General features: G+C 39.7%; 4 protein-coding genes across 6 annotated transcripts in view; 2 read left to right on the forward strand and 2 right to left on the reverse strand.

The window, feature by feature from the left end:
• phldb3 (pleckstrin homology-like domain, family B, member 3) overlaps window positions 1-6,260 on the forward strand; it is a 27,966-nt gene extending 21,706 nt beyond the window's left edge. The window contains exons 13-15 of one of the 2 annotated variants that reach the window (XM_079343576.1): window positions 257-467; window positions 1,722-1,807; window positions 3,659-6,260. In XM_079343576.1, the coding sequence (XP_079199702.1) occupies window positions 257-467; window positions 1,722-1,807; window positions 3,659-3,793 (432 nt within the window). In that variant the 3' untranslated portion in view covers window positions 3,794-6,260. The remainder of the gene's footprint in view (window positions 1-256; window positions 468-1,721; window positions 1,808-3,658) is intronic. The other variant, XM_079343577.1, reaches the window with a different exon arrangement.
• On the forward strand, window positions 4,351-14,454 carry LOC306823758 (myelin-associated glycoprotein-like). Of its 2 annotated transcripts, XM_079343574.1 has the most exons (13): window positions 4,351-4,440; window positions 7,136-7,229; window positions 7,352-7,394; window positions 8,726-8,794; window positions 9,038-9,406; window positions 9,491-9,787; window positions 10,857-11,114; window positions 11,199-11,459; window positions 12,050-12,316; window positions 12,416-12,712; window positions 12,807-12,900; window positions 13,116-13,185; window positions 13,307-14,454. In XM_079343574.1, the coding sequence occupies exons 4-13, from the start codon at window positions 8,749-8,751 to the stop codon at window positions 13,616-13,618; spliced, it is 2,271 nt and encodes a 756-aa protein (XP_079199700.1). In that variant the 5' UTR covers window positions 4,351-4,440; window positions 7,136-7,229; window positions 7,352-7,394; window positions 8,726-8,748; the 3' UTR covers window positions 13,619-14,454. The 2 variants fall into 2 exon arrangements, with proteins under 2 accessions (XP_079199700.1, XP_079199701.1); XM_079343575.1 differs by lacking the exons at window positions 4,351-4,440; window positions 7,136-7,229; window positions 7,352-7,394 and adding an exon at window positions 8,364-8,467.
• A 7-nt stretch (window positions 14,455-14,461) lies between these two features.
• Window positions 14,462-25,651, reverse strand: LOC306823757 (B-cell receptor CD22). Its single transcript, XM_079343573.1, has 17 exons — window positions 25,347-25,651; window positions 24,478-24,545; window positions 23,963-24,364; window positions 22,894-23,172; window positions 22,045-22,299; window positions 21,617-21,880; window positions 21,193-21,489; window positions 20,257-20,550; window positions 19,246-19,515; window positions 18,087-18,356; window positions 17,831-17,906; window positions 17,682-17,745; window positions 17,439-17,581; window positions 17,162-17,219; window positions 15,588-15,682; window positions 15,426-15,495; window positions 14,462-14,681 (listed from the first exon to the last, which is right to left on the reverse strand). Exons 2-17 carry the CDS (start codon window positions 24,524-24,526, stop codon window positions 14,463-14,465), a joined length of 3,105 nt encoding a protein of 1,034 aa, XP_079199699.1. The 5' UTR covers window positions 24,527-24,545; window positions 25,347-25,651; the 3' UTR covers window position 14,462.
• Window positions 25,652-25,684: 33 nt separating this feature from the next.
• On the reverse strand, window positions 25,685-27,559 carry irgq2 (immunity-related GTPase family, q2). The gene is made up of 2 exons (XM_079344447.1): window positions 27,458-27,559; window positions 25,685-26,970 (listed from the first exon to the last, which is right to left on the reverse strand). Exon 2 carries the CDS (start codon window positions 26,966-26,968, stop codon window positions 25,829-25,831), a length of 1,140 nt encoding a protein of 379 aa, XP_079200573.1. The 5' UTR covers window positions 26,969-26,970; window positions 27,458-27,559; the 3' UTR covers window positions 25,685-25,828.
• Between the last annotated feature and the right edge of the window lie 340 nt (window positions 27,560-27,899).

The raw sequence follows: 27,899 nt of genomic DNA on the forward strand, positions 1-27,899 counted from the left end.
CCTCTCAGGGCTCCCGTAGAGTTCAAGTACGTCATGTTTTTGCATGGTCACTCTATTTTGATTTCAAACTGTAGGAATAGGAGAGGGTAAATCAGACACACTGAGATACATGTGCTGGAGAAGCAAAACTCCCTCACAGATCAATGGATTTCATTGGATCACGTCAGAAAAACTAGAGACCGTTGATTGACGATTTGAATGTTTCCTCTGATTTTGCCTCTTTTATCCTAAATCTAAACTCAGCTTGTCCCTCCAGCAGCGCAGCCTGCCTCTCTTCCTCTCCCCTAACTTCGACCTGCGCTCACACCTGGAGTCCCTGGGTCACGGAGTAGCCGGCTGCACAGACCTCCGGCTGACCCCTCGACGCTGCGCGGGCTTCCTGACCAAACGAGGGGGGAGGGTGAAGACCTGGAAGAAAAGGTGGTTCCTGTTTGACATGGACCACCGACGACTAGCTTACTATACAGGTCAGACCGGCTGGGAGAGTGGCGTGTGTGTGTGTGCAAATACTGGCTGAGTGTTTGCATATGAAAGCCCTGTGTGTCTCCCCTGATCCCTCAAGGAAGTCAGGTGTTTGTATCTGCTTACTAAACAAAATCAATAATTCTAAACAATTATCTTATTGATTTAAAAAGATTATTCTTCTGGTTAACTAAAAGTCAGTTCATAACTATAAGAAAAAGAGCATGCAGGGGCTTAAGGTAGCATACAATGATGCAATGCTTCAGGTCCCTAGGTGGCATAGTGCCAGCCAATTATTTGTGTCCACGAGTCCCTACCTGTGAGGCACTCTTAAGACAATCGATGTTTAGCTTCATGTGCCACCTGGACAAGTCAGAGAACCAAATAATTGAAGCCTTAGTCAGCCCTCTGAAAAGCTGCTACAGATTCACTTCTAGGTTAAGAAGACATTGGTGCAATTGCCTGTTTGTCATATAGGCTAATGTGTGATTTCCTATGTATTTTGTATCTCCTTTTTATACTATTTATTGTGTATATGTATGATATGGACCTGTGTCTGCAATAAAGCTTTATTATTATTATTATTATTATTGTTATTATTATTATTATTATTGTTATAGCAACGTTCACCTCTGTAGCCTTTTTAAAATGAGCTAAACTAGCTTTCGTTAGGAGCTTTGAACATTTCTGCTGATGGTGAAGCGGGATGAATCAGTGCGTTTCTCTGCCTCGTTACGTCTGAGTCTTTTCCATTCAGCTGTCTTTAAACCCCACCGCTTCCCACAGCTAAGTTAAGTTATGTGTTTACTCTAGTTTCATAGATTTCTCTGTCCTAGCGTTCAGTTTCTACATTATCTGCTGTGTATCCTCTTCTTTCTCTTATTGCCCACAGTAAATAGACCTAAAAGTCTAATTAAGTGGACTTCTCCCAGCGGCTTGATATGATTAGAGTTATTCCTCCAGAGTCTGTGATGAGAGTTGTGTCCCTAGCAACCGTCTGCTTCTCTTAGCAACGTTGTCTTCTTCTCATCAGGACTGTTGCTATATGTAATTGGCCTCTCTGATTTCCCACAGCTGTGTAATGAAGTTAAACATTTAACTTCTATCGGTCTATTGTGAAGGCAGAATTTTTGATAATAATAAAAAAAACGTTTTTAAATTCTCATGAAGCAACAGAGAGCTGTTGATTTCAGTGACTAAAATATGTCCTTTGTTTCCTAATGAACCGCATGTTTGTCTTTCTTCTTCCTTTCCTGCAGAGTGTGATGAGAGGAAGCTAAAGGGAGTCATTTACTTTCAGGCCATTGAAGAAGTTTACTACGACCATCTACGAACAGCCACTTCTGTGAGTTCTCAAACACTGAAACAACCGGGAAAGGAAAAATATAAATCCTTAATTATAGCCATTTGTCATGAAGTCTGACACATTATAAAAACTTTATTAATGGAGCACTTTATAAAACAAATAATGAAGTGCTTTACAGTGACAACAATATACAATATTTAGAGAAAATGTATGAGTCAATAAAAGTGAATAAGCAGGTAAATAAAGCAAAGTAGAAGGAAATTATTGCACTTCAGCCGCTCTCTACAGATGGAGGTCAGTGCTCCCAGAGAAGAGATAAGATAATGCTGTGTTGTCCGTTTGCACGCTGAATTGTCTTGCATCACAAGACGCTTAGAAACACTCGCATTCAAAATCCAATCACATCACACATTTAAAAGACAGAATCGAAAGAACCAGCCGGGCAGCGCCATGTTCAATCTTAGAAGTTGAAAAAATATAACTCAGTGGACTCTGTATCTCAGGCACGATCCAAAGAAAGACTCGGAGCACATAGTTTAATTCAGAGAAAAATGTCTCTAAGTGCACAGATAAGGCCTAATACAACAATGCAAATCAATATATATTCAGAATATATCATTTGCATTGTGTGTACAAGTTTATATCTTTAAACTCTATGAAAAGTCTGGTGTTTGGTGTCATGTGGCTTTTGTTGTTGTTTTTCTACAGATATGCGTGACCGTCATGAACTCTATTTGTAAAGAAAGTGGTTTTAATAAAAGTCTATTTTTGTGATTTATCTCTGGAGGAGTTCACTTCAGGACTCTTGGACTTCTCGTGGTGTTAGGACAGACTCCTCTTGTCTCTGCTGTTGTTTTTGAAATGACTTGAAGATTATTTTAATGGTTCGAGGTCGCTCTTTTTCCCAGACGGGTCAGCGGACTGATTATAGACCTGGACGATTCGTGTGGGATTAAAAGACACAGACGATCTCTATAATTATTCAATCAGAAATCAAAGGCAGGTGTCCGGTTTCTCAAGATCTGCTGAGTGGAGGTTAATCTGTCTCAGGTGTTAAATAACATGTCACATGATACTGTAGATTTACCATGACATTACAATTACCCTGAGAAAACCCCTCGGTTCTAGTTTCTCATCAATCCTCCAGAGGAAGCTGTGGAAAGTGACAAACTCTGACAGTTAGTTTAGACAGATGAGAACAAGATTATTGATCGCAGACATGTGAAATATAAAACATTGTGTAGTTTTAAATCAGTGTTTTACTGTGAACATTTCAATCAGGGGGAGACAAATGAAAAAAGAAATGCAATAATAATTATTAAATGACCTTTCCATTTATTAAATGGAAAGGTGTCGTGAAAAAAGCTCTTCAGCTCTCGGACTGTATTGAGTGGTTGTTTTTGGAGAGCTCAATTCTGAACACAATTCAAAATATGTTGTCTTGGTCAGACGAACTCATCATCATTTTAAGTTGTATTTACGGTACAAGCACAAATAAGGCCAGCCACTACCTCCCATTGGTTATCTGTTGATTATTATCCAAGATTAATCTCCTAAAGTCTCCTAACATGTCTAAGTGAGTGAGAAATACCATTATAAATACTGATATAGAGGATAATCGTAAGACCTTTTTGCAGCACAGGGAGAATGTGTTGCTTGTTGAAAATCCAGGAAGGTCACTTTTAATGGTTTAAGTTTAATTTCAGGATGATGCTTCTTAAATTTGAACATAGAAATTAACTTGGAAATATTGTATGTAAGTTAATCAATGTACTTGTACCTTTTAACGTAAGTAAAGGAATTTATTCACTTGTATTTCTTTATTTTAGGATGAGGGAAAAAAACCCATCATGGCATCACATGTTTGTACTGTCTGTCTCTTCTTTACAGTCTCCTCGGCCCAGTCTTACGTTCTGTGTGAAGACATACGACCGTCTTTTCTTTCTGGTGGCTTCCAACGCAGTATCCATGCGGATCTGGATGGATGTCATCGTCACAGCAACAGACGAGCACAGTCGATATTGACCTCCGGCTTGTGTGACTGTTTAATGCTTGAGGAAAGGCGACTGAGACTTTTTTTTTTTTTTTCACCCCATGTAAGGGGCAAGCGTGACTGAGAAAACACCTCAGGGACTCATTCTCTACCTGAACTCAGGAACGTGGGTTTTGTGCAGGAGACACGGAGGTGACTGGTTCCTGGGACTCAAACACAGCAGAGGATCGTGTTACTGAAGAGAGGGACGCTTCAGTGGAGAGGAGAGATTCACTGGATGCCTGTTACTGGGAGGTTTCATTCACTCTGAGTCTGACCTCCCCCTGCTGGTCAGAGTCCGCCATTACAGCATGTTAATGTCATTATGATGTAAAGCCTGACTGGTGTGGACTTCACTACAGCTCACTGTGCAGGGATTAAAGTTCGTCTATTTGATAATTGGATTGATGTTTTCATCAGTGTCTATCCGGCGGGACAAAACAAATCAAAGGGAGCAGAAGAGTGTCACAACGTTGCCTGCAAATCGCAGGGCTATTTTTTTTTACAGTCAGACAGCTCCTTCACATCAATCCTGTAGCATAGAGGTGTAATTTTTCATTTCTGTTGATGTCGATGTGCCAATCAGATCCGTCTTCTCGTCTCCACCGTGACGCCCGCTGGAAGACTCCGTCTGCCCTCGGTAAATAAGCTTTAAATGTCGTAGCAAACATTACCGGGCATTGCTCGCTTAATGTTTGGAGGATATATCATGGCAGCACTTAGTTTGTGACTCTCAGGTGAATTACAGTTGAAGGATTGCTCGTGACATGATAGTTTCCAGGTGGACACGTTTAAGTAGCCTGACCTGTCACCAGAGTAAATAAGAGCTTCTAGAAAGACGGTGTGTGTGTGTGTAGACGTCCTCACAACAGGTGTTACATCTGAGTGTCAACAAAAACAGCGTGAAATAAACCACGGCTGCACTAGTCCGTTTAAACCCACCCGACTGACGTTTAATATACAAGATAAACTATCAATAGCTTCCTTTTGGCGTGTTTTCAACTCTGTGGTGTAAGGTAACTAAGCACATTAACTCAAGTACTGTACTTACCTTCTTTTACAGGTACCTCGAATAGATTTTATATAAACCGTGTATCTAAATACTTTTCAGAATAACAACACGTAGTAACTTATTAAAGATATTTTGATTTACAACAGGAAGTGTATTAGTAATCCTTTGGACAGGCTACAGTAGGCTACATCACTGGTGCTCTTCACTTTGTATCACTCTATATTTACCTAATGATAAAGCTAACAGTCTTTGTCTAGGATTTAAACAACTATTTACCTCAAAAAGCAACTTATAAGTATTAATATCTGTGTGTATTACTTAATCACAGCAGCAGCACTTCCTCTTGTCTGAGTAAAGGAGACTTAATTTTTTTGTCTGGCAAAATTCACAAGCTCAGTAAAATGTTGATTTATTACAAAATGTTCAATATTTCATAGAGCTCCTCCATTACCATCTGTAACATATATACCAGGATTATTACTTTTAAGAAATGATTAGAGAAAAAACAATATGATATAATGCATAGTGAAGATGGCCTTCACTTAAAGAGTATTTCCTCTTTAGGTACCTTAAAGCACCATGGGATGTTCTTACTTTGAACTGTAAGTTAAAGCTCCTGTGAAAGAAACTTTCATGGACGCTGGAGACCTCAGAGTGGCTCCTTTTATGTCTCTGCTGATCCGTGAGTAATGTTCTTAAAAACCTCATCCTGCCTTTCTTTAAGGGTCCAACTATAACTCAGCAGTCAATCTCTGCAATGGTTAATGTAAAAAAAAGTCTGTTCCTGCAGCTTGCAGTTAGTGTCCTTAAAAATAACTAGAAATAATCAGCGTTGTTGCAAAATGGTATTGATTGCTTTTTTTTACATGATCTGCAGACTTGAGTATTGTCCTTAAAGGAGTTTTAAGTCACTTTTACGATGCAGGGCTTTATAACACAAAAGCCATTCAACGTGCTATCACACCTTTTAGGCCAACATTGAAATAACTGGGTATTTCTTGTTAGCTCTCAAAATGCTCCTAAAGCTGTCATGTCCATTTAACAACAACTTGACTTTCATCCTGCTGACCTTTACAACCACAGATATGTTGAAATTCGCCATGAGGTCGACTTGGTTTCCCCCCAATTCAGGATTAATTCATAGTTTCTTCAAAAGATGCTCGCTTTAATCCCTGCACACAACAAAGTGGGATGGACACAATAGCAGCGACACTTGTTATATATAATGAAGTCAAGCACTGAGTACAGTGATTACCATCCTGTATGAGACGCTCACAGAGCTCTGGGTAATTATTTGGTTGCTCTACATTGTCACCTGTTTCCACTCTCATTTTTATCATATCAGAAATGTTATTTCATGAAATAATTTATAATGGTTGGTTTGATATGCAAATGAATGAAGGCATACACTGTGTGGAATGCAATATTAAATTTTTAATCAAAAAGTATTTTATTTTTCTCTTTTTTTTTTTCTTTCAACATTATGTGTTACTTTAAAAACAAAGTATTCTTGACACTTCACAACGGAGCAGATTAAAGCACCTTACTGGTTGCTACATTGACTTCTGCAAAACTTGAATTAAATTTCCCTGCTGGGGATCAATGAAGGATGAACTTATCTGATTAAGATCTCCTCAGTCCTCTGCAGGGACTTTAATATTTAACCCTGTGACCTTTAAGATTGACCTCGTAATTACAAATGTTAAGCACAGCACACACGACCTGTCTGTGCAGCATTTTGTTGACATCATTTTTTTCATGTCATTTTGCTTTCAGACGACTTTTAGGTGTTCTCTGCATATTAGTCTTTTATTAACAGACTTTTAAAGTGACCTCAAAGAGTGTTTTCAAACATTTTCTGCTTGATGCATTCAAGTGCCACAGATAATTAACGAAACATGTCCACTGCCATTTTTATGATTAATGGTGCGAGTTGAATAATCGTACCTTCACCTTGTCACTGAACTGCTCTCACCCGTCCATTTAAGTAAGCAGATCATTTTAATAAGATTACTTGCATGTTGAAGTAGTCGCTTTGCCATTGTTTTCCTCCCGCTGTACAACCATTGTGTTCACTTCCAACGCACCATGTCCTGTTCATGTCAGTGACTTCTGGTGTGCTGGTGTGTTTATGTGTGAACGTTTGCATTTTTGTGACACTGTTGTTTTCACAGATAGTCCACTGACATCATAAAACACACGTTTATTAACTGGCTCATCTAAGATGCTCGTCTCCTCCTCCTCACTGAAACGTGATTTACATTTGTGTAGTTCACACAGAGAGAATCACGTCTCTGTTCTTGCGTGTCGTGCCACTCCCCAGACAGATCGTCCAACAGCTGAGGGTGGCACCCGAACTCACCGCCACTCTGACATGACTCAGTAATTGGATTACAACCACTGACCTTTCAATGCTGGTAAAACGTGAATTTGCTTTGTTAGCAGTTGAATCATTTCTGACTGGATATCAGTAATTCTGCACTTCAAACTAAAAACAGGGGCTGTGCTTTAAATGTCCAATGTGCTTTTGTTCCAACAGAAAACAAAGACGCTGCATGCTGAGCATCATTGTTCGCTGTAAGGTAGGAGGTCATTCTCAAACTTCTGGAAAGATTGATGCTGCTTCACCTTTTTATTTAATGCCTTTTTAGTCTTTACTAACTTATCCCTCGCTGAATTTCATTATTTTGCACCCATGCTTTTTTGTGTATTCGTTCTGTGGTTGTGTCTGCAATCTTCTTTTTTGCTGACAAAGTCATAACTGTGATTAATATAAATGAAACCAGTGATTGTTAGCGTGTCCATCCTCTGACCATCGCTGTTTCTGTAAGCCAGTACTGGGATTAACACTTGTTAGACTGATCTAGTGATGTGTTCTGACTTGTGTTGGACCCTGGACTTAAAGGACTAAGGGCTCTGATAGTAAAACTTCAAGGCATTTATTGTGTTACAACAAGAACATGCAGAGCATTGATGAGTGTAAGGAGGGAGGTTGCCATGAATCTTATCCGATTTAAATTAAACAATTAAATTAGACTAGAGCGAATAACTGAATGCAAACAAACTTTGCTGTTTACTCAGTATCCGTTACCTTCTTTGTCTTTGACATTTTCTGTGTGACAGTTTGGTGGTTTCCTTTAAATTTTAGTCTTTGCACATTTTTATTCTGCGACTTTTTTCAGTTTAATACAAGGAAGGTTATTGATGTTCAAAATGTTGTCAGGCCAAGAAAACATACTTTTTTTATTTTACTGTAGTGTCTCCTTTTATACGTTTTTGGATCATTGTTTTGTGCAGTTTATATTTCCTTTGTACTTTTTTTGATTCCATTTTTTTTTCTGCTCTCTTCATTGCTCTTCTACTTTTCAACTTTTCCTATTTTTAAAGCTGACTCTTGGAGACATGCACAGAACTTTCCAGTGTACCTTTACTGTCCTGTACCTGTGTGAATGGCGACAAACATCTGATCTAGTGTTGTAGAATTTGAAATTGGTCTTTTTAAAGGTCTCGTCTTGGAATCGAAAGCATTTTGACTCGGACTTGTCTCGGTCTCAGACTGGACGCATGACAGAATTTACATTTACATATTTATACTCTTGGTCTTGACTCGACCTCTATCCCTAAATGTCTTGGCCTTGGAGCACTCTGGTCTCAGGTTTGTCTCGCTCTCAGTTCGTGTGGTCTTGACTACAACACTAATCTAACTAAAACTCTAACTTAAGATTACTAACTTTATTAAAGGCATAAAGATAATGCTTTCATGCTAATATTGATTAAAAATACTTTTATCAATGCTTGTGTGCTTTAATATACAGAAAGGAATCAGAAACCTTTGATTGTAAATCAACAACGTTTCCCGGGATTTTCTTGAAACAACAGTTTGTGTCTTTGTGTGTCCTGTTCCTCTCTTCAGGATCATCAACCTCACAGTAAAGAATGACAGCTACTTTAACGATTTTGCTCATATGCTGTCTACTTCAAGGTGAGCTGTTCAACATTGAAATGTTTGTTGAAAGACTTGCAGAAGAAACAGAATCTTGTGACCAGACATCTGACATAAACGGCATTCAGATTTTCTGCCTCGTTTTGAAAGATCTGATTTTTGCAATGTTGTGAAGGCGTAAAAAGTTTGTGTTAAAGTTAAAGAACAGACCCTGATCAAATGAAACACTCACAGGACCTGTGGAGGAATATCTTCATGTTTGTCGTTGGTTTCACACCTCAGGTAGCTTATCCCAGAAGTGGGATGCCTTCATGCCTCAGGCAGTAGACGGACTGAGTGGATCCTGTGTGACCGTCCCCTGCACGTTCAGCTTGCCCTCCGGTTGGGATCAATACCTGGATGATTCTTGTAAAGCCATCTGGAAGAGGGGCAGCTGGAGTCGAACACAGGTGTTTGATTCCGGCCTCACTGGAGTGAACACAGGCTTAAACATCCTGCAGGGAAACCTGACGGGGATCCTGCGGGAGAAGGACTGCACCACCATCTTCAGCAACCTGCCATCCAACCACTACGACAACTATTACTTCAGGCTGCAGTGTGACAACGATTTGAAGTTCAACTTTCAAACAAGTGTCCTTATTACGGCTCAAGGTTTGTTTTACGTCCTGCTGCTCTGAAACGTGCAGCGTTCTTCACTATCTCTCTAACCATAACCTCATTGTTTTTACTCCTCAGATTCAATGCCCAAACCCACCATAACTCCATCCAGGCTGGAGGTAGAAGAAGGGAGTCAAGTGAGGCTCAACTGCTCAGCTCTCGCTCCTTGTTTTGCTGTTCCTCCAGCCCTGACTTGGGCTCCCCTTGTAGGAGACATTGAGGAGCACCAGGAAGGTAATATTGTGACCTCTGTCATCAACTTCACCGCTTCTTACCTCCAAAATGGAAAGAAGTTCTTCTGCACCGTACTCTACACCCGACAAGCTGGCAACAGTGACCTTCAGTATGAACAAAGTTTGACCCTCCAAGTTCTTTGTAAGTTTGTTTTTGGCTTCTTTGAGATTTCCAGTTGTTGTGTTAATTGTACTTTTGGATGATTTCTAGGGGTGGCATGGCTCCCCCCATGATTGATTGAAAAAAAATCTTTATTAACCGTTTAACTCTTTATTAAATGGCTATTTGCAACTGTTGCTTGTTTCACATTAGTGTGTGTTTATATGTTGCCATTTAATCCATCTTGAAGTGAAAGTGAAAAATCATGGTGAATACACTTCTTTGCATTTTTGCAAATAGCCATGTTCTGGTTAGCTTGATTTAGCTCAGCACAAAGAGTGTAAACAAGGTAACCGCTCGCCTGCCTCCGTCGAAATACAAAAGAATCCACCTTCCAGCACCCTTAAAGCTCATTACTTAACATGTTAAAGATTATCTTATATGTCTTTGTGTAATCTGTATCAGTCTCTTACCTATGACCTGGTAGCCTCAAGATTCTAGGAAGTTTCCCTGCACGGTCAAGAAATGGATTGGCAAATATCCTTAAACCGTTCAAATTAGCTTTAGCATGTCAATACGTGGACTGGATGCTGAAAGGTTAAATTTGACCCTTGAGACAGAGCCGGTCTAACTGTTTGTCCTTCTTTCAAATCTTTTTACAAAGGTAATCCTCTCCTGGCTGTGACTTAATATTCACTTTTTTTGAGCTGTATTACTCCAACTCTTTTAAACTGATTTAAGAGAAAAAGCTCAGAATACACCCTTAAAATGTAATGCCTGGGAGAAGGACCAAATGAGCAAGTCGCTGGTGAATTTTATTGGATATGTAGATGCTGAAGGCAAAGAATCGACAAAAAATGTCTTCTCTAAAAATGGGCATTTTAACATCGGACCAAATGCGAAATCTTTTTAGGGGGCTTTTTAAATGAGCCTCAAGTGGACATTTGAGTATCTGCAGTTTTCACTTCCGCATCGATTCCATATTTCAGAATGATGTTGGAACTTTTTAAAGTAATACCATATCAATGTTTGTTTGGAAGCTGTCCCTAAGTCGTCAAAAGATCTCTTTATCCAGGTACGTCACAAACTGAATTTCAAAATTGTCTTCCAGACCCTCCAGATAACACCTCAGTCAGTTTCTCTGATCCTGTACAAGAGGGCAGCTCAGTGACTCTGACCTGTAACACCAGTGCTAACCCAGATGCAGACAGCTACACCTGGTACAAAGTGGATGGGGATCAGGTGACGGCAGTGGGCTCAAAGAAAATGCTTTCAACTACAGTCTCAGAAGTCGACAGCCAATTTTACTGCAAAGTCAGCAACAAAGTGGGAACCCAGAACTCATCCATCGTTCAGATAGATGTACAATGTAAGTCAGTGTCCAACAGAAACACAAATGAAAAACATTGTATAGCTACATGGACTGAACCCACACTTTTACTTCCGTGTCAAGTTGCTCCCAAGGAAACCGTGGTAATCGTCAACCCCACTGGTCCATTACTGGAGGGCAGCTCTGTTACTATGACCTGTATCAGTCGTGCAAACCCACCTGTGACAAACTACACCTGGCACAGAGACGATGAGCAGGATGAGGAGCCGGGATCCACCTTGGTTATGAAGGGTGTCGACACAAGCCATAGTCGAAGCTACAGCTGCTCAGCAAAAAATGATCTGGGAGAGGAAACTTCAGCAGGAGTACAGCTGGATATTCATTGTAAGTTCATTTAACACACACTAAAGACATTGTTTTACACCAACAACAAACAACACAACTGTATGTTTACAGTGTTCTTATATTCTGGAAATGTCCCCACTTTATAGACAAACATGATCTGATGCCAAAACTCAGTCCCAGGCAACTGTTGGGTGTTTACACTGAGGACAGTGATGCTTTGTCGCATAGCGTGACAACTTCTTAAGCCTTCTATGTCAGAGGTCCATCATGACTGAGCTCGGTTGTTTTCACGTCTGCCAGCGTCTTCATCAGTGTGTAGATGTTTTGTTTGGTGTGGATGAAGGTTGAAACAGCATTTCAAGATTAAAATGAATCTTTAAAAAAAAAACCTGAACGTATTTTGAACTGATTTCTTTGCATTTGCTTCCAGTATAGAATAAGGTACACATTATTGGGAAAGCATGATGATGTGTTGCTAAACTTTAAAACCTCATAAGGTAACTTGACTTCATCCCCATGTGTTTGAAATGAAGGCAGGATATGATCATGTATTCCCAACATGGATGCAAGTACCTTGAAAGCAGGACTAACAAAAACATCTTTCTTTTATTTTTTGTTTTTTTTGCCAGATCCCCCGAAGAACACCTCACTTTCAATTGACCCCTCAGGTGCAGTAATGGATGGCAACCCTGTAACTCTGACCTGCACAAGCACTGCAAATCCAGCAGTGCTTAACTACACCTGGTTCAGAGTGTCTGGGAGAAGAAAAGAGTTGGTGGGCTCAGAGCAAGACTTCACCTTCAACGTGACCAAACTCTCGGAGGATCAGTATTATTGTGAAGCTCGAAATGCCCACGGAGCTGAAAAATCAGAGCATGCCAGCATTGATGTCACGTGTGAGCTTAATTAATAACTTCTTCTAATTGTACACATTTATACTTCCAGAGAAGTTTGAGCAGATTTATATAAATCGCCTATTTCTTCGTCTGTCTCAGTTGCTCCAGAGATCCTGCCCTCTTCTCGCTGCGTCAAGGTTTTATCCCAGATTCGGTGTTCCTGCGAGAGCCAGGGGAACCCCCTCCCCTCCCTGCTTTGGGAATTAGCAGGAATGCCTGTCAATCACTCTGCTGAGGTCCCCATCAAACAAGTTCCCCTGGGGAGCCAGGGGATGACGAGCCTCATCACCCTGTACCACGTCAGCGAAGACTTGCCATCTCTCTACTGCATCAGCATCAACTCTCTGGGCTCTGATAGGTTTGCATTCAACGTGTCCTCCAGTGAAGTGGAGCTAGGTAAATGTGCAGGATGCTGTGTTTGTGAATATCGTTTTTCCCCCTTCTTTTTCTGATTTTTGGCTGACTCTTGTGTTTACTGTGGACTTTACAGGTTTCCATACTTTTTCTCTTTTGATCGGCTCTGCAGTGGGAGCAGTTGGAATGCTTTTGGTGTGTGTCCCACTGGTGATTTTCTTGGTGGTCAGGTGAAGAATATAAAACGTGGCTGAAAAGAAGCGGCCACCGCTCTACAGTACATACAGTATCGTCAAACATGTTTCATAATGGAAGGGGTGTGGCCTAAATGTTTACTATGACCTGGCGAGGGGTCAATTTCAGAGGGTAACCATGGTAACTGTAAGAAGCCTGCTTAACACTTGTATGTATACAGCATGACTGTATTTCTTTCTGTTGGTTGTAGGAAAAGAAAAGACAGGCTTTTATCGAACAAGAGATACATGGAAACGTCTAACTTAATGGGTCATAACGAGGTGAGTTTATTTCCAGTCTTTACTTTTATGTTTTTTATGGTAACATTGCTCTCCTGCTCACCTGGCTTCTGAAGCAGACGTGTCCATTACATTACTAAAGTCAATCTTTGTTTGCCTGCAGACCAACTCTTTACAGGTGGATGTGGTTTATATCAATAACGCCATCATGGAGGAAGGAGTGGTTAAGGAGAACCCTCTTCTCTACGCCGATGTGGACTTTGATAAACTCGAGACCAACTTAGAGGATCAGCTTGAAGAAGGGGAGATCAGAGGCCTGGTCTCCAAGACGACAGAGTACGCAGAGATCCGTCCGCACTCCAAAGAAAACAACGAAGGAGACGCAAAGGAAGAACAGACTGTGTCTGACGGTAATTTGGGACAAGAGAATGACACTGAGGGTCTGATAGAAAAGGTCAGTGAAATAGAGTTCTGAAGAAAAGGGATTCTGGGCTTCAAAAAGATGCAGGACTTCACCTCGTCCTTTGACCCCTTTGAGTTTGCAGCGTCGGAGGTAGCAGCTGCACCGCAGGCGACTTTTATTCTCAGTGACTGGTGCCACTCACCTGTGGCTTTCAGTTTGGATTTTAACTTTTGCTAACTGATTTCCTGTTCGTCCTTTATCTTGACTGAAAAAAACAAACTGTGAAGACTAACAAAAAAAACGGATTTAAAAAACACAAGTGATAGTTAGCTCATTACATAGATAATAATCCTATCGGTACGCTTTGGACGAACCTTCAACTTGTTCGCTCTAAACTCACGGCCCGCAGTAAGTTCTTTAATGTGGTTTACTGCCTGAGAGAAATGATGAACCATTTATCACCCCGTTTTAATCAACATTTAGCTTTATATGTGGAGAGTGCAACCATGAATCGCTTGGCTTATTGGTGCGATCAATATGCTAAAAGCATCTGCATAATTCAGAAACCAGCCAACTGCTACACAGCGTAACATCGTGTCAACATTAAAACTCCATAAATCAAGATTTTGAGTAAATAGATATTAAAATTATGATTCTTAATTATTTAGTTAAGCTCACTGATCAGTTTTCTTCCCTCTGTTTGCTACCTGTTACACACACACACACACACACACACACGCATATAAAGCACAACAAAAAGATTACAATGTACGCTTACAAATAATATTAAAGGAACAAAACATTTCAAGAACAGAGACACAGCCTTACTTAAGAAACCATTGATTCTAAATGTGTTTTTATGGCTGAGAAAAAAAAAGGCATTTCTCCAGGGAAGATAGGATGAGAACATTTAAACTCAGAATTTGACATCCGAGTACTGGGTGTCTTCTTCATCAGAGCTGCTGGAGTCGCTGACGGCTCGCTGATGTCCAGACTTTGCCTTGAAACTCACTTGGGAATAATTGAGCTCGACTTCATCCTCACTGGTGTCTGAGTCATAGTTTGGTGGATTCTGAGATTTGGCCCCATTTGCTGTCCGTATATTCTCGTAGTCATGGAGCTTCTCTTGTTCAGTCTACAAACATGACAGAGAGGGAAGATTACTTATGGATTGAGCAACGTTAATATTAACATGGAGAAGAAAAAGCAGAGAAACAAAGTAGCTCTGGTCTAACCAACAGCATGGTATAGAATAAAACGACGAATGGGCGACTTCTTGATCCAGCAGATGTCACCATTGAGCACCAGCATGACACCAAAACAAACTGATGGTTGATCGCTATTCTGAAGTCTCCGCTCTCCTCCAGCGACACAAGACCAAATCCCCTCTCCCCTCGTGTTTACATAAAAGAATTATCAAATTAAACACACCTTAATTAAGCACCAATAAGCTCAAGCAGTGGACAAAATCGTTGCTTGTGGTTCACATTGTTGTGTTAGCGGGCTAAAGTTAGCGCTCTTTAGTTAGCTCTTAAGTTTCACGTTGCACATGAATTGACATGAAATGATTATTATCTAAAAATGCTTGCGTGACATCCAAATAAGCAGTGAGTATGTTTTTCTTTGTTTCTCTAGTCCTTGACTGAAACAGATTTATACGCAGGACCGTCGATGTAAACACGGTTCCAACAACAGTACAGGATTCATTGTAACAGACTCAGAGAGACATTTACAGAGAATATACTTGATTCCTTCTCTATTTATGTGTAAACTTTGTCCCTTTTTTCCTTTAAGGAGAAAGGAACCAACATTATTCAGTGCTATAATGTAAGAATCTAAACATGGCACGTGAAGAGACAGATATTTACAGGCGTCTTACTTTTACTGGTGGCTTTTTTTTGGACACCACAGCATACACAACATCAACTTCTGCTTTTGGCAATTCGTTCCTAAAACAAACAATTATAGAGTTCAATATGAAATGTAGTTAAACCTTTGTTTGTTTTGGTGTAACGTGAAAAAACAAACAGTAGGTTGTTACTTTTGCTTCTTTCCAAAGTGTAAAGAAGAGTAGTTGAGAGATTCGTCCTGTGTGTGTCCAGCTTTCTGTTTGGCTGGCATCGCTCCAGAAGGACCCTGAGCAGATGCAGACAGAAGACATCAGTGAATGTACAGTAGCAACTGAATCAGTTCATTCATGCCTTAAATGAAAGCTGAGTGGTCGTCCGGTGATTCATTGCTCCACAATACTGAGCGCTAAATGGTTAGTGTTCTGACAAGCACTGAAGACAGAGTTACATCACAGCAAGCTTGATCATTGAACGACACATCCGCCTGCTGAAAGAACACATAGACACATACTGAGGCAAGTGTAGATGTTTGATCGGTAGTGTGGAGAACATTTAGATTATTTTGTATGTATTTTTTTTTTCTTTCTTTTGGACACAAGTTACTGTCTTGTTCGACATATTTGTACCTTGTGCTTCTAAGATGAAAACTTTTGGACTTTAGGGGGTTTTAAGTCAAACACCATGAGGGCTATGCTATTTAATCTTAAATATTAAAAATTATTCAATAACTCTGCTCAAATTAAAAACTATTTTTATTAATTTTAGATCAACGGTTTTACTCGGAAGGGGAAATACGGGTGAGAAAGACTGCACAGGTGTTTTTTTAAACTGAGGTTTTTCTCCTCCGTTTCAAAAAACAAGTTCTCAGAAACTTCATCCTTCATCCACATGAAATGGCAAAACGTTTACAGCTGTAATGAGCATGCCAAGTCAAAAACAATGTCCTTGACATGCAAACAACATTCCTCTGCAATGACCATTTTATTTTCCAAAGTTGTCCATGAATGCGTCTTTGCTGATTAACATAGTAGGAGAGTAACTGTGTCTGGATGTGTAGACGTGTAAAAAGTCCAGTTAGCAACGTTAACACCAGCACTAGTTTGGTTACGTCTGCCACGGCACTAATGTCACGTAAAGAAAAGTGACAGCGTCGCAAAATGATATGAAATAAAGGAGAAAGAGATGCAATGTGACGTTACAAGCTCAAAAACGAGTTCCTAGTGTGTTTCACTAAAAGGCTCTCGCCTACATGTGGACTGGACCTTAAACGTAGCTAAATTAACAATAACAACAAAAAATTGTGTTATTCGTTTCTCAGTTTTTCATTGTAAAAATAAAAGGACAAAAACAAATCTGAGGAGTAAGATGTAAGATCTAAGCAGTAATGCAGCAGAGGCTGCAACATCCTTTTTGTGCCTAGATGAGTTAACCTGCACACACATGGTTCCCCATGTTCGTTTTTACAGACTCACTCTTCCTGCTTTTTACCCAACTAAATAATTGATGTACGCCCAGCTGTTTAAGTGAGCTTTTGGTTTGACATCTCCATAAAGCCAAAGTGGAGCTCGTGTCTATTTCTGAACTCTGAAAATGTTCTCATGACATGTTTTTGTGTACAATTGACAGGTTGTCCTTCTAATAAAGGCTAAAATGTTGCTGCATTATCTTCTTAAGTTGTGGTTTTTTTTTTTTAGGGCAAGTCCATAAAGCATAGCTGCTTTTATTTATTTGTAAAGAGATATTTGTAATGGCTCGCTTGCTGTACCTGATTTCTTGCAGGATACTTCACAGTGCAGTAAACTGTGCTGATGTTGGACGCCGGTCTGTGGAACAATAATGACGATGAGAACAAAAAAAAAAAGAGCATACTCACAGTAATTGGCTATAACTAATGACTGGGCAGACTCTCAATGTGTCATTCTTGTCTGAAGGATCTTAAATGGCTGCTTTGACTCCAGATGAGCAGCAGCTTCCAGCTTACTGCTCACAGTCACAGTGTGTGCTTTGTCCTGTGTGGGAGATTGTGTGTGGCTGTCTATTACGTGTTGTCTGGACGAGGCTGCTGTCTTCGTTGGTTTTTGGAGCGGCACGGCTGCTCTGGCAAGAGGTCATCCCTGCTCCTCGAAGGCTCTGCCATGACCGCTTCAGTCATCAGATTCCTTCTTCTGGCGCCAATCCACAAACTCTGAATTGGTTTAAACGTTCACACACAAAAGTAAAGATGTGGTTTTTTTGTGTCAAAATTTTTGTTTATTGTTTGAAATGTTTTACAAATCAATCATTACCAGAGGACCAAAGAGGGTCTGAGTGTTTCCATGTCCTCTTCGAATAGATTTGCTCTTCTTGTGCCTGAAGACATAAAGGACAGAGGTGGAAAAACAGGACAAATTATCTCTGGAACTGACTCAGTGGAAAGCACATTTTAATACTTCACCTGTAGACAAAGAAAACAACTATCAGGACCAGGACGATCAGAAGCAAGATGACGATCAAGACCTTCAAGTAGCCCCCTGTGGTTAAAAAAGAGTTTCAGGTGAATGAAGAAACGTCTAAAGGGGGCTTTGTTTGAAACTATTGTGATTTCATTTTTAAAAAAGTGTTTTGAAAAATCTGGTTCCACAAAATCGTCACCACCGTCTCTCGTCAGAAAATATAAAGTACACATATTAGCCAAGTTGTAATGCACTCACGGTCAACAAACATCTGGACAGGCTCAGAGGACTTTTGATTGATTTCATTCTTTGCGATGCAGTAGTACACTCCTGGTTTGTCTGAAAACACGGTGTAAGTCTGATGATCAGACACTTTTACATCCCTTTCCTCGCCCTCGATTTTCTTGTACCATTTGAAGTCTGTGACTTCAGGGAAGCTGTGACTGGTGCAGCTCAGCATCACAGAGCTCTTCCCATCCGGGCTCTGCTGCTCTGGTCCTTTCATGATCGTTGTCCGTTTTGGAGCATCTAGACAGGCCATCAAGGAAGAAGGGAAGTGAGATAATTTATCTACTTTTAAAACATTCAAAGGACTAAAGGGAATAACTGGAACAAGCCTATTGTGTTTTTATTAAATCATACCCCTGAAGTTGCTTCAAGACAAAAGGCTGTGAGCAAATTGATAAAGGTTATGCTCATTCATCATTTTTAGAGACTTTACAAAGTGTTCTAGTAAGATAAAAACATACATTTATTGAAATGTTGGATACTTTCCTCTGACTAAATGTTCACAAGTTAAAGGTCACATAATATTATCCTCCTTTCCAACCAGGTTGAAAAACCCTTAGCTCCCAAAACATGTCTGTGAAGTTTCTTGTTCTAAATAATGCCTCTATTTCAGCCCTGCTCAAAACAGGCTGTTTCTGTGTCTGTAGCTTTAAATGTAAATGAGCTGTGTCTGACCATGCCCCCTATCTTTAATGGGATGTGGCTCAGCCTTTTCTTGCACCATTTACAGTGGAAAGGCAGACTCAGAAGGCAGAACAAACATCTAGCTGTGGGGGTGTCACCCACCTGGGGGAGGGGTTACTGCCCTTTGTGATGTCACAAAGGCAACATCTCCAAACAGTCTGTTTAAGTACACATTATCAGACAAGTGGAGCAAGGAAAAAACAGAGAATATGGACTTTTCTCATTGTTGGGGGGTTTGTAGACAGACTAAGGACGTAGTAGTGTTAAAATGAAATGGTAAAGTGCAGCCACATTTTAAAATTTTAGCACACCTCACATTTTCAGGTGAACTTTTTTTTTTTTTCAACTTCAGGCTTCTGGCCTGGAGCCCGGAGCAGTTGCCCCTGGTTTTGTATTGTCTCCTTGATCACCTGTACAACATTAAAGAGTGTTCAATTGTACTCACATTTGACTTTGATTGTAGCTTGCTTTGATTTTCCGATTCCCATTTCATTAGTGGCTTTACAGCTGTACTGTCCCTCATCAGAGAGGCTGACAGATTTTACAGTAAAGGTCTTGTTCTCCCTGATGATTTCACTCTTCCCATCTGTAGTCTTGATCCAGGTGACAGAAGTCACTTCTGGGTGGGAGTGGGCATTGCAGTGCAGTGTCAATAAGCTGTTTTCATTAACGACAAAATCTGGGTCAGCTTTTACGTTCACGTCTTTTGGATGATCTGCAAAAAAAAAAAAAAAGTCTTAACATAGTGTCACTCATACTGTGTATGTTTCATCTCAACAAAATGTGAAAACTTTAAACTATTAAACATTTATCACACATCCATTGTTGGAATCCTATTTTCCTATTTACTTAAAAAAGTGAGCCAATCTAATCAATACTTTATAAGTAGAAACCCATCTTCATAACTTCAAGTTCGCTTTTCTGGTCATTTTTATTTTACTGTTTAAAACAAAGGCTTTACATAGTTGGAAGACAAGCTTCCATCATTGACATGGTATCTCACTAAGAATGAAACTATTCAATCTTTATTAAACTCCATTATCTCTGTCCCCAAAAGTTAACCATCAGGTTCACTGTCTGGTCCACCATAACAATTCATCTGGTTTTCCTGGTTGATCAAGTGTTAGAATGTTCAATAAGAATCTTCCAAGTAAAACTTTATTAAAATAAATGTGGTGTAATACAAATGTAATTAAGAAAGACAAATGACTCAAAGTTCTTGTTAAAATATCAACACAGGTTTTGTAAATGCATGATCATCTGCTCTGTGTTAGGTATTGTCTTGTTTTTTTTAACATGATTTTAAGATTAGAATCACAAGTCATCAGATAACCAAACACCCCAGGCAGGAGTAGATTACAAACTGTCTATTCGAACATAGATAGTTGACATTTGGAAACGGTTTTTTTTAATTTGATTCATAAGCAAAAAGACAATAATATGCTGAATAACTCACATTTCACCACCAGCTCCTTTTTCTCACTTTTGTTCGATCCGATGCTGTTCTCTGCCTCACAGGTGTAAAAGCCTTTGTCGGCTGAAGTGACATTAAATTTGTGTTGAAGATTGTTGGTCCGCCAGTGATTGTTAGAATGAGTGGAAACCCGTTTTGGAGATGTAGGGTCTGATGTGGAAGCCATGACCAAGGTGAGCTGTGACGGAGGGGAGCTTTCGACAGTGCAGCTGATGGTGATGAGCTGACCTTCAATGACAACAGCATCCATGGACAACATTGGGGTGGTCGGCGAATCTGCAGAGGGGAAGCAGCCATTGATTTAGTTGTTTGTAAAAGAAATGCTGCGATATTAAAGCAGCAGTTTCATTTTTGTCTAAAAAAACAGTTTGCAACTTGAGCTTATGTGCTTCCTTTTTAATAGTTAGATGAAAAGAATGACACCTGATCAATCTTATGTATGTCCATTGTCTGGGCACAAACAGTACGAGGTTAGCTCAGCAAAAAGACGGAAACAACCAGCCTGGATTGGTCCAAAACTACACCATAATGTAAGCTATTAATTATTTCTATATTTCACTTGTTAACACGTATTATAGCACACAATTCTTTAAGAAACTGAAATGGCGAAATGTCACTTTTCCACTTTGTTTTGCACAAATTCAAAGAGAGATAGAGATACAAAGGTTAACTTAGGATCTTTCAAGATGCAGCGTTTGGCCAGCTGTCTCATGCTAGGCTAAGCTAACCCACAAGCATCTTTCGTCATTTATATTAATGCGTGTTTAGATCTTTTCATCAAGAAACTTAAAGAGTATTTCCCGAATGTGGAACTTTATACATTTAAAATAGGAAAGAGCTAAAATGGAACTGTATATTCTACAAGTATAAGTAAAAAAAAAAAAGAGAATTATAAAAATCTGCCTCACAATTACTTACAGAGAACTTGTATGCACACAGGTTTGCTACTTTCCCCTGCACCGATGTCATTGAAGGCGTTACACGTATAACATGCTTCATCTGTTCTTTGTACACTCTCCAATCGTAGACTGTTTTCTTTAGTTTCATAAGACTTAGACAGTGAGGAGTCAGTCCCTTTGATTTTGTCCTGACGGTACCAGTAGAAGCTTGTAGGGGAAGGATAGGCATCAGTACTGCAGGTAAATATCAGCGATTGAGCCACTTTCACTTTGGTATCCTTTTCACTGATGGAAATGTTTGTCTTCCTTGGGCTGTCTGAAAGAGAGTAAAGAGTTTAAGTGTGTTTTCTATGGTTAAACATTGTATTTGTTTTGGGGTGTTTTTGTCTCTGGCGTCAACAGTTAGCAGACATACATGTAGTACAAGGATTTGTGAGACTTACATCGAACGACTATCTGAAGCTCTGTTGATGTTCCAGTACCAACTGTGTTGGTGGCTTGGCATTTGTAGAAACCAGCGTCATCAGGTATCATATATTTAACATAATTTACTTGCTGCCCAATACGGGTATTATTTTTGAACCAAACATAGGATGTAGGTTTTGGATTGCTTTGTCGGAGATTGCATGTTAAAGTCATCTTCTCTTTTTTCGTAAAAGTGTAAAGATATGAAGTCTTTGAAGTCTTCACCTCAACTACAGGTGCATCTGAAACAGAAGATGTATTTCGTTTATCTACGATGACAATCTAATAAAAATACACAAGCGCAAGTATGTCTGTATTGTTTATATGTATAAACATTTGTATTGATATTTGAGTCAAAACCGAATTAAGATAAAGTCATTTATCGATGAACATATGGCGTACTCACACTGAACATCAATTGTGACTGGATCTGATGGAAGTATGCCATGTGTGTTATTAGCTTCACATCGGTAACCTCCACTTTCTGAGGCTTTTATTGAGCTGAACGTCCATTCTGACCCTTGATGCTTCAGTTCATTTTTAGACCAGGTAAAGGTGGGATCTGGATTTCCTTTGGCCAAGCAGGTGAGAGTAACAGATTGTCCTTCCTTGACCGTGCCTCTCTCCGGCAAACTTACAGCTGATATTTCCTTTGGAGCATCTGTGTCAACAAATTCAAAACGGTAAGGAGAAATCGTCTTGCAGCATACACATTGGTTGATGTTTAAGGAAATCCAATACAAAACAATTTGTAATGTTTACTTTGATTTCAGTAGCAGCAAAAACTATCATGTGATCTAACATAATCGTTTCTAAATATATTACATATGATTGACTTGCAATATATCAATACAGAATTTCTGTATCATGGGTCACATACTGTATTTCGTAGGGATGTGAGTTAGCATGCAATTCCTACCCCTATTTCATAGAAGAGTCCCCGACCCATCACACGCACATGGACCATTTGGATGAATGTTAAAACAATATCATAATGTGCTCATAAAAATTATTGTTCTATTTCTGCTCCAGGCGCTGAAGCGGATCACACAACACAAAGAGCCAACCTTTTTTTAACCCCTGTTATGAAAAACCTCTTAAACAGTTCTCGGCTCTTACATTTTTGGTGAAGGTTGGTTTCAGAGAAGGATTCAAGATAGACGGTAACTGTATTTAACATAGTCACTGTAAATAGTAGTCTATATGGTTAATAGATGACAGTAGACTCTACTGAACAATGCAATCATGAACTTACATTTGACAGTCAAGCTGATATTCTGAATCAAATAGGTGTCCTTGTTATCTTCTGTTTGACATGAAAACTCTTTCCCATCGTCCTTCCAGGTCACTGACAAATTGGTAGAGAAATGTTTCTGGTTTCCCTCTGTGTCTAAAGCCATTGTTAAAGGCCCTTTTGGCAATCCTTCAATTTTGAGGTCTGAAGAACATGAACTTAAAGTGGAGCATCTGAGCAAGCTCACACCGGATTCATTTACAACAGGTGGTTTCTCAAAAGTGATTGGACATGGGTTGTCTGGAAAAAAAGAAAGAAAATGAGACGAAGCAAACAGAAATACATAAATGTAACGTTGAATGTGCAGAAAAGCAATTGTAAGCAATGAAACAGTATAACCATGAACATTATCTTCGGTGCTGACCTACTTACTTCTTGACTTAAAAATGAGTTTTATTGCTTATTTGGAAAAAGTAATCAGGACTTGGGTGTGGTTGGACTCGTGGTTAGGGCGCGTATCCTACATTATGTACAGAGGCTATAGTCCACGAAGCGGGCCGCCCAGGTTCAACTCTAACTTTTGGCTTCTCTCCCTCATGTCATTCCCCTCTCTCATTGTCCCTGACTTCTGACTCTAAAAAGTCAGAAAGCTAAAGAAGTAATGTTTTAAAGCGAGTGAGTTTGAAGAGCTTGTTTGTAGTTGGGTCAGGTAAATATAAAGTTAGTTAGTTATATACTGCAGTAGGACAGGTGCAGTTAGCGCCTCTTTTCAGAAACATCTATACTTTAGCATAAATGTTATCAAGGTGAGGTCACACAGGACAGGTAAGACGAGGATACAAGGAAACGAATACTCATTTAATGTGTATTTTGTCTTTATTATTTTCACATATTCCAACTTGTGACCCAATCATCAAAATGTGACAGATACTACAGACTCTACCTGTAGTATTGTGACACTAGTTTTTTTATGTGACATTAGTTTAATCTTAATTTACATTAGGTAATATAATCATACCTGCCCCTCAATTTTAAGTTATCTCATGCTGTTTTGTATTTTTTCAGGATATCCATTAGACTTTTTACTTACCTTTTACTGTTAGGACTACACCTGGTTTAGTTATCCATCTCTCAAATGAATTATTTCTTACAAATCTGAAATTATAATCCCCGTTGTCAGATTTGCTCAGGTTGCAGATTAAAATGCTGAACAGTGAGTTCTGGTTCCAGGTTGAAGATGGTGAGCCAGTATATGTCACCCTGTTAGCGTAGTCTCCACTTACAGGACGTATCTTACTATCTGAGCTGTTAATTACAGTGCCCACAAATTCTTTCTTCGAGTCGTTGTATGTTGCATCCTTAATCCAAAACCAGTGTGCATGATTATCACTGATAGGCAGAGTTACAATGCACTTGATTTCAATGCAGGATCCCTCAATAGCCGTCAGTGAACCTTCTTCTAGTATGAAGGGGGGTGACTCTGAGGAAAACTCTGTGGTGTTGAAAGACAAGTTGAAAGTCAGGTATTTTTCTCTGAACAATACTCAAATGTTTTTTGAAAGTAAATTTTATAATGTGTATCATAATGGAATAATCCAATCCTACCTTTTATCACTGCAAGGAATACCAAGCACCCGAATGTCTGTGCGTTCATCTTTAAGTAGCACTTCAGTCTGTATTATGAATCAAAGATATTGATCGTAAACTTTGTTCAGTAGTATGTATCTAACCAGCCCGCCAACCCCCCCCCCCCCCCCCCCCCCCCCCCCACACACACACACACACAGTGTGCTCTTTTATTTTTTTACTGCAAATCTGCTAGTCAAGTGTTTCTTGTTCCTCTTTTTCTGAGTATTTGGGATTTATTTTCTCATATCAAGATTGATGAATTCTCAAGTGAAGCAAACAGCAAGAAATAAAAACGTTTTTCTTACACAGCCAGCAGAATTGATCATTCAGTTGAAGTAAACAAAAGAAAACAGATATTTTGATTTAAATTTTGTACTGCACTCTCAAGTTCACAGCTGCTTAAAATAAAAATAAAAATCTCCGATTTATTTAAATCACTTCAGTCGACCTCACCAGCGTTGCCACATACTGTACCTATAATGTGCCAACCAGAGTATACTCTGATGTACACTGTACGTTCAATACACTGACTTAAATTACATGTTAATGTATTTCATAGATTTGGCAGTTTGGTCACGGAAATAGTTATCAACGCCATTAAATTCCAAGTGTACATGGGACTTCAACATTTGTTTTAGAAAGATTTATTAAAATATGGGAAATTCATTAACATTTTTATTTGGAATCAAAACTAGATTTAAACACCTTGAAGATTGAGATGATGTTTTAAGACAAAATTGAGTACTTTCATATCATGCATTCAAATACAATAAATATTTTAGATTATATTATATATATATATATATATATATATAATATTTTAACGAATATAAACTCATTCTTACCTCAGAGGATCCACTTATAGAAGTTCAGGGCTTACGCCCTTCCTCACCAACTAAGATGAGATTTAAAAATGGAAGTTTTTACAGAATCTTGTAAAAATTTGCATGTGCAATCATGCAAGCTGACAGCGCACAGTTGTTTATAGTTTAACCGATTATATATTATTGAGTTCTTCTTGGCTTCTGTAGTAAGCATGTGTTTGAACGTCCTCTCACTTCCTCTAATCTCACGTTTCTGCTGATAGTGAAAGAGACTGTTCGGGGTGGGCCAAGTCTTTTAACAGGCACAGAGCAGCTTACAGTTCTTGGAATATATTTTGCAGAATGCAAGCGTACACAGATTTAACCACATCCTTTCACACTCATTAAAAGAGAAAACACTTGTCAAAAGATTTTCAAAGTATTGTTGTACTTTGTCTTAACCAAAACATTCAAGATGAGATGAACGATGCATAAACAGGAAACAGTGAAAAAAACAGTTCAGTTCACTTCTCCTCCCCAACAGCAGCAGCCACTATCTTGTCAGCATCAGCCGCCATTTCATCAATTGCGCCATTTAGGGCCTGCAGCATGGCAGCAAAGGAGCGGCTGACAGAACGGGCGTGTCTCGGCATTGCCATCTCCACAAACTTAGAAGAAACTGTGGCCATGTCCTTTTCTGCAGCTGCTAGACGCCTTTTCACCTCACCTTTCGTGACCTCCACTGACAGTTCACAAGTCCGCAGCCCCTTAAGTCGCGTGGGTTCGATACCTCGCTGTCGGGCCAGACGCTCGACTGATTCATTGTCAAGACACAGAGATAATTGTGCTTTTGTTAAAATCCGCATTGCCACACTTGAGTCCACCATGGAGGCCACAAAGGGAACAGGAATAGCTGACACCCCACCAGATAGTGATGCAGCTGCCCACACAAGTGCTTTGAATGCGTCCTTTTTCTGAGTGACCAATGTGGAGGTTAGCGTCGGGAGAGCCAAAAGAAGGGCATGGGCTCGGATTTCTGGGAGGTCTCTTCCCATCTCCTCCAACAGGCCAGGGAAGTCAGACTTCTCCAGGGTAGAGGGTCTTACCAGGTAGACTTTAGGCTGAGGAACACCTTGTGATTTCAGCACCTCCACACTGGCTTTTCTCTTTTCTTCAAGGCTTTTTTCTGTGTCTTTCTCTGAAGCCAGGAGAACAAAATATACAGTTTGTCGCTGCAGAGAACGGGCCTCCAGGAACACCTTCACAGAGTTAGCTCGGGGTGTCTGTGTGAATGTCATGAAGACGGCGTTGTAACGGAGGAACTTCACCCTCTCCATGTATCCCTCATGTTCAAAAGGAGAGGTTGAAGGGACAGGTGGTAGATCCCACAGGCGAAAATCCGGGTGTTTAGGGTTCGGGTAGCTTGTCAGTTCCTCCGGAGCAACAGGGGATGGAGATGGAGCCGCTCCTTCATCCCCAGGACTGAGGCCACTGAGGGAGTTTATGAAGGTGGCTTTTCCATCCTCACGGTCCCCCAACACAGCTAAGTTGATCCTACTGATCAGGAGATCTTCCACTGCATCTTTGACATCTGATAACTTGTTGTTGTCTATGGACTCTTTGAGGGTCTCAAGAAGATTGAGGCCTTTGAAAACATCAGCCATTTCTGCATAAAGACAAAAAAGCGTTCCTGTAAGTCGTTTGAAGTTTTGGCTAATTTGCAATTATCAACTGTAGTTCACATAATTTTTCTGATCAGATCAACAAAACAATCATTTAGCAAGTGTGCTAATAGACTAACAACAACAAAACACCAACACAAATAAATGAAAATGGCAAACACGATCATTTACACCCTCCTACATAAAGCCTGGAAGTCAGTGAATCATCCAACGTGGGATGGAACCTGCTTATTCAGCACTAGTAAACATCTTGTTTACACTCAACCTGATGGTCCATGAATAAAAATATATAACAAGGTATCCCCTACAAAAAATCAGAAACGTGATGTTTTACATTTGTAGCTGTTAGTTAATCATATAAAAGTTTAAATATAATCAGTAATTTCCCTGCAGTTTACAAACTCTCAACCAATCAATATTATCTTTTTATCACTAGTTTAAATCGTTTAACAAAATATTGCAGACACTCACCTCCTGATCTGGCAAAGGTGCACCAATGTGGTTAAAATACTTCTCAGTTTCAAATGCAGATTCTTCTGCAGTCCCAAAGCACCGACAGAGTCAGCTTGATCTATTTAAAGTGTCTGCTCCACAAGTGGAACATTGTAATCCTGTTAGCTTAGCCTTAATCCACATTCACTTTCAGCACACGTGCTTATTGTGTACTGCTTGTGTTCATGCACAAGCCTTCTCACAGAATGTTTACAAGTACAACAAACGGACATCCAGACATGTAAAGCATTATCGCTTCTTTACATTTATTTAAGTTCTGCAGAGCTTATCACATTTATAAAGCAAAAACATGATTATAAAGACAACATCGCTATTTTGGCAAAACATTAACTTAAAAACAAATTTATTTGCAAAACAAGAATCCCCTTTTTCCTCACTATCCAAATGGTCAACAATCATT

This window comes from Symphodus melops (genome assembly GCF_947650265.1).
Source record: "Symphodus melops genome assembly, chromosome: 5".
Classification (NCBI taxonomy): Eukaryota; Metazoa; Chordata; class Actinopteri; order Labriformes; family Labridae; genus Symphodus; species Symphodus melops.

Coding starts and splice junctions, on each gene's coding strand:
- irgq2 (XM_079344447.1), bottom strand. CDS start 26,968: ATGGCTGATGTTTTCAAAGGCCTCAATCTTCTTGAGACCCTCAAAGAG.
- LOC306823758 (XM_079343574.1), top strand. CDS start 8,749: ATGACAGCTACTTTAACGATTTTGCTCATATGCTGTCTACTTCAAG. Junction 8,795..9,037: donor CATATGCTGTCTACTTCAAG/GTGAGCTGTTCA, acceptor TTCACACCTCAG/GTAGCTTATCCCAGAAGTGG. Junction 9,407..9,490: donor TGTCCTTATTACGGCTCAAG/GTTTGTTTTACG, acceptor TTTACTCCTCAG/ATTCAATGCCCAAACCCACC.
- LOC306823757 (XM_079343573.1), bottom strand. CDS start 24,526: ATGAACGCACAGACATTCGGGTGCTTGGTATTCCTTGCAGTGATAAAA. Junction 23,173..23,962: donor TGTAGTCCTAACAGTAAAAG/GTAAGTAAAAAG, acceptor CTTTTTTTCCAG/ACAACCCATGTCCAATCACT. Junction 14,682..15,425: donor AAAAAAAGCCACCAGTAAAA/GTAAGACGCCTG, acceptor TCATGTTTGTAG/ACTGAACAAGAGAAGCTCCA.